At 63.3% G+C, this 15,162-nt stretch overlaps 2 protein-coding genes across 2 annotated transcripts; one reads left to right on the top strand and one right to left on the bottom strand.

Annotated features, from left to right (window-relative positions):
- Positions 1-311: 311 nt before the first annotated feature.
- LOC135575860 (uncharacterized) lies at positions 312-2,313 on the top strand. The gene has a single exon (XM_065036202.1). It carries the CDS (start codon positions 890-892, stop codon positions 1,868-1,870), a length of 981 nt encoding a protein of 326 aa, XP_064892274.1. The 5' UTR covers positions 312-889; the 3' UTR covers positions 1,871-2,313.
- A 5,454-nt stretch (positions 2,314-7,767) lies between these two features.
- Positions 7,768-12,787, bottom strand: RNF208 (ring finger protein 208). Its single transcript, XM_005511804.3, has 2 exons — positions 12,045-12,787; positions 7,768-10,740 (listed from the first exon to the last, which is right to left on the bottom strand). The coding sequence occupies exon 2, from the start codon at positions 10,048-10,050 to the stop codon at positions 9,253-9,255; it is 798 nt and encodes a 265-aa protein (XP_005511861.2). The 5' UTR covers positions 10,051-10,740; positions 12,045-12,787; the 3' UTR covers positions 7,768-9,252.
- Positions 12,788-15,162: the final 2,375 nt, after the last annotated feature.

Below are 15,162 nucleotides of genomic sequence, written 5' to 3'. Positions count from 1 at the left end.
CTGTCCTGGGTGTGAACTGGGGTCTGTACTGGGGCAGCGCAGGGGCTGTGCTGGTGTGCTGTCCTGGGTGTGAACTGGGGGCTGTACCGGGGCAGCGCAGGGGCTGTGCTGGTGTGCTGTCCTGGGTGTGAACTGGGGGCTGTACCGGGGCAGCGCAGGGGCTGTGCTGGTGTGCTGTCCTGGGTGTGAACTGGGGGCTGTACCGGGGCAGCGCAGGGGCTGTGCTGCCCTGTCGCTCAGCCAGCGGTGTGGCAAGCTGCCCGCAGAGGTGGCTCCATTTTTGCAGGGTGAGGGGAAGAGGCGGCCGTGGGCCCAGCTCCTCCCCGGCTCCCGCGGGAGCTGATTGGCACAGGCATGGCCGCCTGCCCCGGGCTGCCGGCATTTGAGTCGCTTCCAGAAGCTGACAAACCAGACTGGTCAGAGCCAGGCTCGGCCCCAGCCCTGCCTGGCCCAGGACAGGCAGCAGCTGCCTGCACGGTGCCTGCCACGCCTGCACCCCTTGCCGGCGCAGCGGGCAGCGCCCGGCTCGTTGCCCTCTCCTTCGGACCGTGGTGGTCAGTACCGCATTGGGGAGGAGGAAGAGGAAGAGGAGAAGGAGGAAGTGGCTGCTGGATGCTCATGAGGATACCTCTCTTGGCATAGCCTGTTGGTGAGGGTGATGGGGACACACCTTGCTGCGGGGGCTCCTGACCCCTTGGCCTGGGAGGGGGTCCCAAACTGTGCTGGAGGGATGACGGGACAATGCGCGGGCACTGCTGCCTTTAAGCCCTCCTGGCAGCCCTGCTGAAGGGCACCTGCTGCCCTGGAGCAACACTTGGGTCCCACACCCAGCCCCGAGGGGACACGGGGGGCGGTGGGTGAAGGGGGCAGCTGTGGAGCACCCACACCCATGGAGCCGGCAGCAGCTGAGGAGGCAGAGCCCGGCCCCCAGCTCACGCAGGCGGCTGGCAGGGAGGGCTGTACCAGGCAGCAGGGTGAGAGCGGGACGGTGGGGTCGGAGGGCCCTGGGGAACCGCCCCAGCTCTGTGGGGAGGTACCTGCTGCTGCCTGGGGCTGCTGGAACCCACTGCTGGCAGAGGACACAACCAAGCCACTCCTGCCTGGGCATGATGAGCCACCTGCCCCTGGTGCCTCCCTGCCTGTGGGGCAGGACCCTCCCTCTGCTGCCCCCACCAGCCCCGTCTTGCCCCACGGAGAGAGGCCAGCGCTGCAGGAGGGGTCATCCAGCCTGGAAAGTGCCTCCAGCTCCATCCTGAGCCTCTCCGGCGAGGGAGAGGAGACATCAAGCGACGAGGAGGTGGTGGCGGCAGAGCCGTGCTGTGTGCCTGCTGGCAGTGAGGACGAGTGCCCCATCTGCACGGAGCCCTACGATGACCAGCAGCACAAACCGGCCCTGCTCAACTGCAACCACGGGCTGTGCCGCGCCTGCCTGCGCGCCATCATGGACACGGCCACTGCCGCCGACTTTGGCCGCGTGAGCTGCCCCATCTGCCGCCAGAAGACGCCCATGCTGGAGTGGGAGATCTGCAAGCTGCAAGAGGAGCTGCTCCTGCTGCACGCCCAGAACGGCTCCTCCAGCGCCCTGGCCACCCCCCGGCCCCCTGCCCTGCCGCCCCGGCGCCCAGGCCTCGCTGGCGCCCTCGAGCATCACTTCCAGGTGCGCTTCCACACCACTCGCATGTTCGGCTGCCTGCCCTGCGTCCGCTACCCGTTCTGCCTCATCCGCGCACTGGGGCGGCTGGAGCGGCGCTGCCGCTGCTGCTACCTCCTGCTGCTGGCGCTGCTGCTGGCGGCCGAAATACTCAGCCTGTTCCTTATCTTCCTCCCCATCATCCTGATGGTGCTGCTTTTCCTCATCCTTGATAAATAGCACAGGGTTTGTGCTTCCAGGCTGGGCCATGCATGAGGACAGGAGGCCCAGATCCTGCTTCTCCCTCAAGGCTGGTGCTGGCGGTGATGCCAGCCGGGGAGCAGCCCATGAACCTGGGGAGCCCCATGAACCCGGGGAGCTCTGGTGCTGCCAGTGAGCCTGGAGCAGGGGAGGCAGTGGAGGAGCCAGGACGGGTGACTGAGGGAGGTCACCCTGGAGTCGGGCATCGCCTGTGTCCCGTGGGGCACCGAGTGGCACCGAGTGACAGCAGCAAAGGGGCAGGTGGAGCAGGAGCCCGTCCTGCAGCGGGCACCTCCCCGGCGTGGGACTGGGAACCGGGGCGGCTCTGCGGGCAGAGCGGGGCTGTGCTGTGGGCTGCGCCTGAGACAGGCGGACGGGGTTCCCCAGCACAGACTGGAAATACAACTTGCATTTGTACCACAGCTGCATCTGTGAGTTCAGTGCCAGGTCCAGGCTGAGTGTGTCCCCTCAGGGCACAGTGATGACACAGGGAGGGGACAGGGCCAGTCAGTGTCCCCAGCCACCCTGGGAGGGGCTGCCTGCCCCCACCGTGGCACCTCCCAGCCCATGCCAAGCAGTGCCAGCCCGTGCTCATGCCTTTCCCTGTGCTGTGATAAGAGAGCAAACAGGGCTCTGTGCCCATGCCATGGTGCTGGCAGCACCGAGCAGGACCAGCCAGTGGGGCCATACGTGCCTGGGGACAGGCTGGTTTGGCCTCAACCAGGCACTGCAGGCAGGGGAGCCCGGGTGAGCATGGCACTGGGGCTGTGACCACAGGGGACCTGCCCGTGGCTGTGTCATGCAGGAATAGCTCAGTGCTGAGTGGGATGTGGGCTCTGCTGCTCTGTGGGGCTGCATCCCAGCCAGGTGTGATGTCCCGCTCCCCAGGATGCCCTGGAGCGATGGCCAGGTCACGGCACGGCTCCTCTGCACCCTTGCTCCCCACCATGCTGCAGGGCACAGGGCTTGCAGATGATTATTGGGGACACTTGCATGCTGAGGGAAAGGGGAGGGGGATGACTTTGGGCTGGTGGTGGGTGGCAGGGAGGTGTCAGGTCCCCATGACCTCCCTAAGATCCCACTGGGGAGTCAGTCTCCTGCAGTGTTGGCACCTGTCCTAGCAAATCCCAAATCACCCTCTGCTGTCTCCCCGCTCTGTCTCCACTCTGCCTGGCCCTGCCGCGGGCTGGCTGACACCGCCATGCCCCATCCCCCTGCCCGGCCATGCCAGGGCTGTGCAACCAGCTGCGTGTCCTGGCTTTGCCCCTGTCCCCTGGAAACTTGTTGTGGGCACCTCCCCAGGGCTGCAGGGGACTGTGGGTTCCACACACCCTTTCCCCTTCCTCCTGCAAAGGAGGTCAGGTCAGAGGGGCCAAGCAAATGCTCCCCTGCCCATACAGCCCTGTGGGAAACCCATGTCCTTGTGCCCACGGGGACAGAGATTTGGGCCATGGGCTTTGCTGGGACACTTAAGCTGCTCTCAGCATTGAGCTTTGCTCCAGGGGAGGCAGCGGCAGGAGCAGGACACCCCAAAACAGGTCAGGCCAGGAGGCAGTGGCGGCCGAGTCCCCCTTGGCCCCCTTTGCACCGAAGAATATTTATTTATACCAAGTAGAGCAGCTCCATCAGGAGAAGCATCAGCCCAGCCCAGGCCAGGGGCATTTTTGGCTGGATGGGGCTTGTGGGGAAGGGGGGGCTCAGACACCTGGGTGGTGCCTGGCATGTGTCCTTGCTCTACATTACATGAAGGTGGGTGACTGCCTTTTGGGCAAACCAGGCCAGAGCTGTCCCCATGGAGACACGATGGAGCAGGATGCAGCCTCCAGCACATCCGCACTCCCCTCTCCTGCTGCTGGCAGCTCTGGGTGCTCAAAGCCATAGAAGGGCATGTAACCTGGGGGACTGCGGCGCAGACAGGCCCCGTGGTGGCCGGGCTGCAATGGCCACTGGAAGGACTCGGTTGTGTTCAGCATCAGGCGGCACAAGAGCTGTGCTGCAGCACGGCAAGCAGGGCTGGGGGTGGCACATGGAGAGCTGCAGGACTCTGTGCAGGGCTCTGGCTGTGCGCATTGTCCCCTTGCACAGCCCCCCAGAGCCCCTCTGGAGCCCCACACATGCACTCTCTGACCCCTTGCAGTCCCCCTGCACCCTCCAGCAGCCCTGTGCACCCTGTCTCCCCATGCATATGCCCCTGCAGCCCCCTCCACCCTCCTCCAGACCCCACAGCCCCTCCTGGCACCCCAGACTCAGCATGTACACCCCCATGCAGCTCCCATCCACCTTCTCACAGCCCCCCAGCTCTCCTTTCCTGCCCCCATTGCCTCATGCACCCGCCCTGTCCCTCTCGTCCCCACCATGCACTCCAGCACAAACCCCAAGTCCGCCCCATCTCCCCAACCTGGTCCCCTCGCACAAGTCCCTGACATCCCATTGCACCCCAAATACTTAGTCACACCTCCCAGCTGGTGTTCCCAGACCGGTGACATGGCTGTCCCCATTCCCACAGGGCTCTGCAGGGCTGTATCTCTCGTCCCACTGAAGCCCGATGTGTGCCCCACATGTGGGTCCTGAGCCATGCGTGGTTGGCAGTAAGGACATTGGCAGCACCACCAGTGCACCAAGCGCACCTGGTCTCACCCACCTGGGCAGGCAGGGGTTGGGTGTTGGGGGTCAGGGAGTCAGGGGCCCCATCCAGCCACAGTTGCAGGCATCCCCCCACTGTTGACACCAGCATCTTCCCTGCCCCACTCAGCCCTGCACTGGGGACGTGACAGAACTGTCCCCATCTTGCACCCCCAAGAGCGAGGCCAAGGGACTGTGGCTGAGGGGATGGCACAAAACCAGTGGGGCACCAGGAGCAGCTCCCACACCAAAATCTGGCCTTGCCCGTGGAGATGGGGAGTGAGTGGGAGCAGATGCCCACATCCATGGGCAGCTCTCGCCGGGATTTAACCCCAGGAAAGCTCCCAAACGCAGCCATCCCTCCTGTCCGTGGGGCCAGAGCTGCCCTTGGGACCTGTCACAGCCTCTCGGGCTCTGTGCCACAACCTGTTATCATCTCATCACAGGATTGCACCCCGTTGTGAAAGCTGGGTGCTGGCAGAAGCCGTCGCAAGCAGCTTCCTCTCCACTTAAATGGTGCGTGACCTCCTCGGGTTGAGGTTTCAAGGCTGCATGTCCCCAAGGAGGTCACAGCCCAGATGCTTGGCCACCTTCTTCCCAACTTGGCATCGCGCTGCCGTGGAGCTCAGCGCAGCCTTCAGCCCCTCGGCTGGGGCCGCATCCTCCCCCCACTTCACACCAATGGGGAACTGGTCCTGTTGTGCAACCTCCCAGCAGGGCGGTGGGGCCGGACAGGCACTGTTGGGGCCACACACATGGGGACCGGCCTTGGCGCTGCCATCGCCAGCAGGAGCACAGAGCCAGCCAGGTCTGGCATGGCCCCCAGCACTGGCCAGGCTGTGGGAGCTGGTTTGGGGGAGAACAGCTGGGAAATGTTATCCCCCGAACCCGTGGCAAGGCTGATCCCAACCTGGCAGAGACTCGCCTGTTCATGGCCCTTCCCGCATCCAAACCATGAGTGCTTGGGGCATTGTCATCCCCAGGAACCATTTAACTCCCCAAGTCCCCTTTCCCATCATGGGCCAGTGCAGAGACTGGGAGAGCCCAGAGCTTCATCTCAGCCCTGGACAGATATTACATCAACCAGCAGATTTTAAAACCTGCTCACCCCAGAACTGCCGTGGCAAAACCCGCTCCACGGTGATGTCCCAGCCATGGCTGAGCAGCGGGTGGGACTTGAAGTGCTTTGGAAACCCAACTTGGAGGCACGAAGCTCAGCATGGCCATACCAGCCATGGGAGAGTTTGGGGGCTTGGGATGCCAGGGTGACTTTGAAAGACACTGAATTCACGTGCAGCCACAATGCGAGGGTTGGCACAGCCCCGCTGTCCCCACCCCCCTGCAATACACCCAGGTCCCTTGTCCTGTGAGTGCTCCTTCTAGGTTAATAGTGCTGGAGAAATGGGCTGTCGCCCAGCACTTATTCCTGAAAGGCCCATTTCTTCCTTAATTGCAACTCAAGATCAAATTAGTGGTTTTAAATTTACTCTGTGCCCAAGAGATACCGTGGGGGGTGGGGAGGACACACTGTACCCTTCATTCTTATGTAATAAAAAGGGTAAATTCCCATTCTGAGGGCAAAATTGCTGCCAACTCTGCGCCACCTGGCCAGTTGCTTCGGTGTCTTTGGGGCCATGCAGATGGAGATGCTCGTCATGGATTTGGGATGAGCCTTTGGGGCGCTGGAGATGCTCAGCGTGGATTTGGGGCTGTCCCAGCTTCCCTGAGCAGCCACATCACTGGGCTCGGGGGGGGTGCCGTGACAGCCCCCCAGCACTGTTTCCAGGGCTGCATGTGCTCCCCAAAACTGAGGTCGGTGGGGATGTGGGTGCAGGGCCGGGGAGCCAGGTCATGGCAGCAGCACACACGGGGCCGGATGTGGCACTGGCTGCATTATTGATGCTGTAACTCAGCACCCATGGACTGGGATGTGGTTTCATTTTCTGGGGATAGACACCCTCCCCAGGCGGGAACCTGCAGCCAGGGACAAGGGGTCCTGAGCCCCCCTGCAAACCTGCACCCCTGGGGTGGGGGCTGCCCCCAGGGCTCAGCCATGAGCCGGGGACATGCTGATGCTTTGGGAGCGGCTGCTCTGCAGTGGCACATAGCAGAGGGCAGAGGCAGCCACTGCTCCCAGAGAAAGGGAATTCGGGGCCCAGCACTGGGCCGGTGGGGCTGTGTGTGCACAGAAAGCCTCAGTGTGCACACACGCGTCCCCTCCACCCTGCACACACGTGTGCACACTCCAGCCTGCATGCACACCTCATGCATCAGGGTATCGCTGGAGAGTTGCCATCATGGCAGCCCCAAGGTCCACTTGGTGCTCCCTGCGGATGCTGTTTGCCCTGTGGCAGTCCCTGCGCGCAGCTGGGGACAGTGCAGAGGCCCTGAGCCTGGTAGGGCCCGTGGTGCATCTGCCTCACTGGAGTGGGACAGGGGAGCCCAGCACAGCCCGTGTCCCTGCCTGGCTCCCTTCACCAATGGGTGCCACTGGGACCACCTGGACCTATGAGGACAGGCTGAGAGAGTTGGGGTGTTCAGCTGGAGAAGAGAAGCCCTGGGGAAAACTCATTGTGGCCTTCCCATGTTTAAAAGGGGCCAATAAGAAAGATGGGGACAGACATTTTAGCAGGGCCTGTTGTGATAGGACAAGGGGTGACGGTTTTAAACTAAAGGAGGGAGATTCAGGCTGGGCATGAAGAAGGAATTACTGGCCCTGAGGGTGGTGAGAGCCTGGGCCAGGTTGGCCAGAGAGGTGGTGGATGAACCATCCCTGGAGACATCCCAGGCCAGGCTGGACGGGGCTCTGAGCAACCTGAGCTGGTGAAGATGTCCCTGCTCATGGCAGGGGGGGCACTGGAGAGCTGGGAAGGTCCCTCCAACACAAACCATTCTGTGACTCTGTGATCAGGCTGGAAAATCCTCCCCCGGTACACTGCACCATGCAGGGAGGATTGGGACATCCAAGGGGTACTGAAGAGCCTTGGGTGTGGCTGGGGACCGTTTGCCCAGTGTGGGCAGGGTACCCCCATGGAGAACCCCACAGTGTCCATCTGCGTGTGGTGGGACCAAAGACTGGGCAGAGAGGTGACACAGCCGCATCAGAGCCAGGAGCTGGGTTGGAGGGGAGGTGGCAGCCCCTGCTCCCCAGGGAAAGCCCCTTCTCTGGGTATCTGCCCCCAAACGTGCCCCACAGACCGAGCAGGGCCCCACTCCTGCCCACAGCGACACGCCCCCGAGACATCAGCTCGCTGTTCGTTCCAATATAACCTTTATTGGGGAGACCGATGAGGGTTAGAACAAGGCCGGGTATAAAACATGATCATTGTCACAACCAGCAGCGGGAGGCATTGGCAGAGCAACACAGAAACGGTGGTGCCACCCCTGTTGTCACCGGCAGCAGGTGGTTCTGGGGGCTGTGCTGGGGCATCGCCTGCTCCCTCGGGGCGGGGTGATGGTTTGGCCCCTCTCCCCGGATGGATCCTGGGCTTCGGCCAGTGCCAGGGGCTGCTCTTCCCCCCAGGGTGGGGGGCTCTGTGGGGCCCCTCTGTCTCTCCTAGCCCCGGTGCCGTGGGACTGGGCAGCATGTGCCGCTGGTGCTGCCATTGCCCCAAGTTGTGGTGCTCAGCCCTGCGGGAGCACTTGCAAATTATGGCTTTTTCTTTATTTTTTTAGGTTCATTTTTTTGCTTTTTTTGGCAGCAAACTTACCCCTCCAGGTGCCCTGGAGAAAGCAAGACTGCGCACAGGGAGCTGCCGCCCTGCCAGCCCTGCCGCACAGCGGGCAGAGCAGAGGTGCTGCTCTGGGGACGCAACCGTGGGCAGGAGCCAGATCTTTGCCTCCTTCCCCAGCCAAACCCCCTCACTGGAGCTGGAAATTTGGGGTATCAGACCCTGTGTTGCACCCCTGAGCCATCCCACGGGGCATCGGTGCAGGGCCCTGGCTGGAGCAGCAGAGAACGGACACAGCTCAATGCCTTTGTGAATGCGTAGCGGCCTGGGATGGGGTGGCCGGGGACGGCTGGGGAAAAAAACAAGAATCCTCCAAAACGAGGATAAAGTGGAGCTTTCCTCAAGGGCCTGTGGAGGAAACGGGCCGCGTGTCTGCTCGCAACCGAGGGGCCGGTGCAGCGGCTTGGCGTGGCTACGACTCGGGCGCATGGCGGCGTGGCCGCTGAGATGAAAGCTTTGGCAAATAACTTACAGAGAAGGGCGGGAGAGGAAGTTGGGGACCTGTCCTTGCCTCCCATGCCAGGTGGGTGACCCAGCGTGGCACCAGGCACCTCCAGGGCTCCTCGTGCCGCTGCTGTTGTCGCGGGGCAATGGGGAGAGCATCGCTCTGGCTGGGACCCAGTGTCTGCTCTTGGGAGCCGTGGGGAGAGAGGAGGGAGAAGGTGCCTGGGGAAGGAACGTGGCGGGATGGTCGATGCACAGTGGGGGCACCTGCTGCAGGGTGGGTGAAGACAGAGCCCCTGGATGTGCTGGTGGACACGCTCCCCATTCCAGCGTCCCTCTTCCTGGGCACTACTGGGCTGTAGGGGGCTGCCACCAGGTCCCAGCGTCCCCATCACCCCCCACCAGCACTGGTGAGGACACCGGTCCCACGTCCTTGGCTGCGGTGAGGATCGGAGCATCTCTGGGCTGTGCCACGGGCAAAGAAGGGACCGGGGACCGGCCACGGCGCAGCACTGTCCTCTCTGGCCGCCCCGCTGTCGGGAGGCGCGGGCAGGGGCGCGGGGCTCACATGATGGTGCAGGAGGAGAGCGGGTTTCGGATGTGGCAGGTGCAGGCGGCCCCGCAGTACTGGCGAAAGGTCTGGTAGCAGCTGCGGTCAGTGTCGCTGCTCCACTGGACGGGGTTGGCGGCCAGGGCCTCGGCCGGCAGTCTGTTGAGGATACTGGTGTTGACGGCCAGCGCCGCCAGCCCGTAGTCGGTGAAGAGGACGGTCTCCCGCTTGCAGGTGGGGCAGGAGATGAACTTGTACTTGGGGCAGGACTCGTAGAGGATCTGCAGACACTCCTCGCACACCGAGTGCAGGCAGGAGAGGATGCGGGGCCGCTTGTTGGTGAAGTTGTACATGTGGCCGCAGGTGGGGCATTCCAGGGGCTCGCAGGGCGTCGAGGGGTGCAGCACGTACTGGTTGACGATCACCTCATCCGACGGCGGCTGCCGGTGGTAGCAGACCTCCGAGCTGCCCTTCCGCTGGCTCTGGTACCCACGCTCTCGCCGCGGCAGGGGGGGAGTCCGGGGCAGCGGCAGGGGGCCGGGTGTGGCATCCAGGGCAGGGATGTCCCCGCACGCCTGGTTGACGATGATCTCGGACTCGGAGGGCCACGCGCGTTTGGCCACGAGGGGCGGCTCACGGCGGGGGGCTGGTGCGTAGCGCGGCTGCGAGGCCTGTAGCTCCGAAAACTTCTCCGGGTGGATGATTTTCATTGCTTCCATTTTAATGATGACCTGTTGCCCTTTCAGACACGACATGAGTATTGTTTTCACATTACTGTCCACTGCTCTGGGGTCTCCGAGGGACGCCTGCATGAGGCTAAAACATGCCGGCAGCCTGCTGAGCTTTCAATCTCGGTCTGGCCGCGGAGCAGGAGCACGGGGAGGAGCCGCTGGTGCGGGGGAGCATCCTGGGGAGCCGGGGCAGTGCCAGCGGGCCCCGCGCCCCTCTTCTCCAGCCAGCCCCGAGGGTGCCGGGCACGAGGCCAGGGCGGGCAGGGGAAGGCAGGGCTCACAGCAGCATCCTGCCCACCTTGGAGGATGCTCAGGGTGGTGATCAAAGCGTCGGTTCCCTGCAGCGCCTTGCCAGGATGTTAACGTGACATTGGCTGTCACTCAGCAGTCTGCTGCTGCTTCTTCGCTGGCTTTTCCTGCGCTGGACCAGCTGCAGTCACGAAGGGTAAATTGGGGCCTGTGGCACGGGTGCTGCCCGGGGCAGGTAAGTCCGCAGTGGTCCCACAGGAACTGGGGGCAGCCCCCGCCTCACCCCGGCCTCTGCCTGGCCTTTATTCCTGTTTACACGCCGTGGGATCCTCGTGGCGCTGAAGAATGTGTTCGCAAATTCCTTTGCTCTGACTTCCCGGCTCTGCCACTTGCTGTCAGCGGCAGCTCCCGCGGGGCAGGGGCCCAGGGAACATCCCGCGCCGCAGGGCAGCTCACGGTGCTGCCGCGCACCTTCCCCGTGCCGTCCCTGGTACCTCTGCTCCCAGCTCAGCTTCGTGCTCGCTGGAAATGAAAAGCGAGGGGGGGTTGGATCCAAGGCTCTCCAGGGCACTGCCGGCTGCCAGCACTCCCTTGGGATGCGTGCCCGCCTGCATCCCGGCAATTTGGCAACTGAGCCCTGCAGGTCCTGTCCATCCGCCCGCGTTCAGGCTGGCGGAAGTGGGAGTGGGCATGTATTTCCCCCTGGGAGCTCCCAGCAGCCCCAGGTGCAGAGTGCTGGGTGCCCCCTCTGCCCTGGGGATCTGTGAGGGCAGGACCCCCGGCACCCCACTGGGATGCAGGGCCCCTCCTGGGGGGCTCCCCCACTGGCCTGTTTCTGGTCAGGGTTTTCTCTCACGTTTAGTCCCTCCTCTGCTTGGTGGATCTATTTTTACCTCCATGGCTTGCTCCTGATCTGTCCCTGTTATTATCCCTCCCTCTGGCTTCCTCTCCCCCTTCCCAGCTCCCTGCCCTTGTCCCAGGGCTGCTGGAGAGGATGGGCCACGTTTGGGGGCAGGAGATGGGGGGCAGGCAGTCAGCCCGTGGCCATTTTCTCCCTCAGCAGCCCCAGCGACAGCCTGTCTCTCCCCCGAGAAGGGCGAAGGCACTCTCCTCCATCACACTGCAAATCCTGTTAGAGGGATGCCTGCTCCTGCTGAGCCCTGCCAGGCCTTGTGAAGGGGGCCCGAGGGGGCCATCTGGTTGTAGCAGCAGCCCCTGGGGACAGTGAGAGGCTGGGGGGGCTCAGCTCTGGATGCCCGAGAGCAGTGGGGGGCTGGATCCCTGCCTGACCACAGAGGGCTGTTCCAGGAGGACATGCCATAGTGGCACTGGGGTCCTGCAAGCATCCTGTGATACCTGCCCTGGGGATGGAGGCCTCTTGTCCTGCATCCCCTATCATGGGCCCACATCCTGCACTCATGTCGTGCACCCCACAAGCAGTTTATATTCCTCTCGCCATGCACAGCAGCAGTCCCGCGGGCTCTCTGCTCGCAGGTCTCCCACAGGCACTCACCCGCAGCGCACCGACGGGCACAGGGATCTGTGCAGCCAAGCAGCCGCCGTGCACACCCGCCGCCTTTCTACGCTCACACCGGCACACCCCTCTATGCACAGCCCTGGCGCAGCACCCCGCCGTAGCCCACATCCCCAGCACCCCCGACACACAGCACCCACCTCCAGTGAGCTCCCGCCGCAATCCTCAGCCTCACGCCGTGCTGGCACGCTCCAGCCCAGCGGTGCACACAGATGTGCACACCCGCACGCACCCGCGCCTGCCCGCCCGCAAGGTGATGCCCCTGGGCAGGACGGTCGCTGCCGGTCGTTACCTGCATTGGTCCGCGGTGTCTCGGGCGGGGGTTCCCGCTGTGGCCGTGTCCCCAGGTGAGCCTCCAGACCCCCGCTCCGTCCCCGGGAAAGGTTTGGAGGCCCAAGCGGCTAAAGGTTATCTGAAAGGCAGAGGGATGCAGGCGCTGCCGGTGCCAAGTGTCGGCTCCCCAAGGATGCTGCCGGGTCTCCACCGCTGCCGGCCGGGCCGCGGCTCCCGGCCCCGCTTCCCCCGGCCCCGCCGCCTCCTCCAGCAGCTTCCCCGGCGGCGCGGGGAGGGCACCGGCCACAAAGGCAGGGGCTGGCGCCGCCGGGCTCCCGCCGGCTCCTCCGGATGCTCCGCGGGGAGCAGCTGCCGGGGGGAGGCGGCAGGTAGCGCCGCTGCCGCCGGGGAGGCACCTTCCGCCCGCTCTCCCTCCCCCGGCTCCTCCGCCGCCTCCTCCGGCCGCGGAGCCGCCGCTCCGCGCGGGGCTGATGCAACACTCCCGGCTGGCTGGGGGGAGCTGCAGCCTGGGCACCCCCCGTTCCCCCTCCGGCAGGTGCAGGCAGGCAGCAGGCAGCAGGCAGGCAGCAGGCAGGGGCCGCGCTGTCCCGCGGGCGCGGGCGCTGCCTGCGCGCTCCCGCCCCGCCCGCAGTGCCGCCGCAGTGGTGCAGCCGGCTCACATTTCCCTCGCTCAGCAGCGCCGGGGCCCGCCGGACACACACACACACACAGACCCCCCCGCACCCCCGCCCCGCCGGGCCGGCCCCGCTGCGGCTCCGCTCCCTGCCCGGCCCGGCCCGGCCCCGCTCCTTCTCCACCCCCCGGGTCCCTGCGAGGTGTTTCGGAGGGGCCTGCAGTGACTCAGCATCCGTCGCTGGAAATGGCTCCGCGGCGCGGGCGATGCCGCTCCGGGGGTAGCGATTTTGGGGCCAGCATCACGGAGCATGTGGCAGCGGGGAGAGGGGCCCCTGCCAGCAGCCCCCGCAGCTTTTGGGGCTGGGGAAAGGTCGTTACACCTGGAATGCCCCCTACCACCACTTTTTGCTGAATCGGCCATACACCCCACCATGTCCCAAGGGACCTCTGCCCCACCACCAGTGCCAACCCCAAACCAGCAGCAGAGGGGCTCCCCCCACATTGTGATCAAAGCCCGACTGAGCTCTGGAGAGAGGGGAGCAGGGCACAGGACCCCACTGGTACCTGGGCGATGCGATGGGCTCAGCAGGGTGTGTGTGGGGGTCACAGCACCACTGGGTACCAGCAATGCTGACAGGTCCCTGGGGAGCACTGGGGAACATCATCCATTGCCGTGGACATGCTGGTTTGACCCCTTCACTGGCACAGGCAGACAGGCGGCCATGATCTGGGGACACCCTGCACTGTGCCCCAGGAGGACGACTCCTGGTCTGTACTCCCCAGCACCTGCCATGCCCCAGCAGATGTTAGCAGCTGGGCTGCCCTCTCCCCCCACCATGGGTCCCTCCAGCACGGGGAGTCCACAGGCAGGCAGCCAAAATGGGCAGCCAGCCCTACATGGAGCCCCCAACTCCCCAGCCATGCTTGAACCCAGAGCTCACAGCTGCCCACCCAGTGACAGTGACCCAGGTGTGTGTGCACCCGAACCCAAAAATGCTCCATCCCTCCGCACTACCTCATGTGGGGCAGAGTGCTGGGGGGGCTCACTGACCTCCTTTGGGTGCTGCTCCTGTCACTCGCTGCCACTTTTGAGCTCTTTGTACTGCTCAGTTGGCCTCAGGCTTTTGCCTGGATTTTGATGCCCTTCCTGCCCAGACCCCCTCGCTGACCCTCCAGCCTTGCTGCAGCACAGACCTGGCCACCATTCACCCCTGTAACAAGGGATCTGCAGGGGCCTGGAGCTGCACCGTGACCGCACAGTCACATCGTGCTCGTGCCATCACTGTTCCCTGTCCCCTCCATCAGTGAGACAGACACAGAAGCTGGAGCTCACGTATTCCATGGAACAGCTCTGCATCCTGCTGTCAGCCTGCAGGGAAGCTCAGCTCCTTCAGGCCTTACACATCCCACAGATGATCCGACCATCCAAGCTCCAGGCAGTGATGCTAAAAATCTCACCCAGATGCCTGGCTTGGAGGAGATCATCAAACCCACCCTGTCCAGAGGGATGCCCTGGCACCCCAAGGGCTCAGCCACGCTCCATCCTCAGGTTGGACCCATCCCTAAGTGTGGCTTCCCCGGGACCATGCAGCTTCACCCACCGGCTGCCTCCACCTGGAAACCCATGCTCCCCTGTTGACAATGTTAACGCTTGTATTTTTAATCTTCTGGTTTCCCACGGGATAAGAGATTTTGTAACAACTTTGACTCTAGTCCCTCTAAGTGTAATTCTTTGATCTGCTTACCTGCTGAAATCAGTGTGAGGCTGCTGCTGTCTGGCACCCTAATAGTGCTAAACAGGGATTCCCTTCACCTTCCCCATCCCCTCTGTGTCAGTTTTTGCTTACTTTCCGGCTGACGCTTCTGGATGCAGATAGCAAGAACCGATATACTACGCTTGAACTCACAGAGCAAAGGAAATTGCAGGAAGTGAGTGAGCACGAGCCATTTTCTGTTATTAATTCACATGGCATCCCCGTGCTGACCCAGCTACACTGTGTTATTACACTGCCGTTTGGTGAGTTAAGCAAGACCTCTGTTTAAAAATAATCATAAATCATATCAGGCGTCTTTTCTGCTGAATAAGAATGTGCTTGTGCCAAGATGCTGGGGATCCTCATGTTACCCCAATAGCTCTGCTGGTCTCTGCTTCATGTGCTCGGTGGATGTGGCACTGGATCATTCCATCCCAGCAGCGCTTCTCGGCTTCTCCTCCACCTATTCCAGGTACTTGTGAAGCAGTTTGCAGCCCAAGTCAAAGCCTGGCACTTCTTTTTCTCCCGGAACTTGTGTTAGGCTTGATGGGGTTCTTGGCAGCAAGTGCCATTTGTTAAGTCTTGTACACAGAGGCTTTGTCCCCAGCTTTTCATCCCAACATGTGAGTGCTCAATGAGACATGCAAAGCTCTCCCAGGTTTGCTTTTTGAGGTGCAGAGTTTTCCCTTTTCTCTGCTGAGTTGGTCCACCAAGATCTCTGCTTTCCAACCCAAACTGAAAATAATC

This window comes from Columba livia, chromosome 19 (assembly GCF_036013475.1).
Source record: "Columba livia isolate bColLiv1 breed racing homer chromosome 19, bColLiv1.pat.W.v2, whole genome shotgun sequence".
NCBI classification, from domain to species: domain Eukaryota; kingdom Metazoa; phylum Chordata; class Aves; order Columbiformes; family Columbidae; genus Columba; species Columba livia.
Note: the sequence above shows the minus strand (reverse complement) of the source record. Positions and strands in the feature narration are given on the sequence as shown.

Bases quoted from the DNA above. Each gene is read 5' to 3' on its own strand.
- LOC135575860 (XM_065036202.1), top strand. From the start codon at position 890: ATGGAGCCGGCAGCAGCTGAGGAGGCAGAGCCCGGCCCCCAGCTCACG.
- RNF208 (XM_005511804.3), bottom strand. From the start codon at position 10,050: ATGCAGGCGTCCCTCGGAGACCCCAGAGCAGTGGACAGTAATGTGAAA.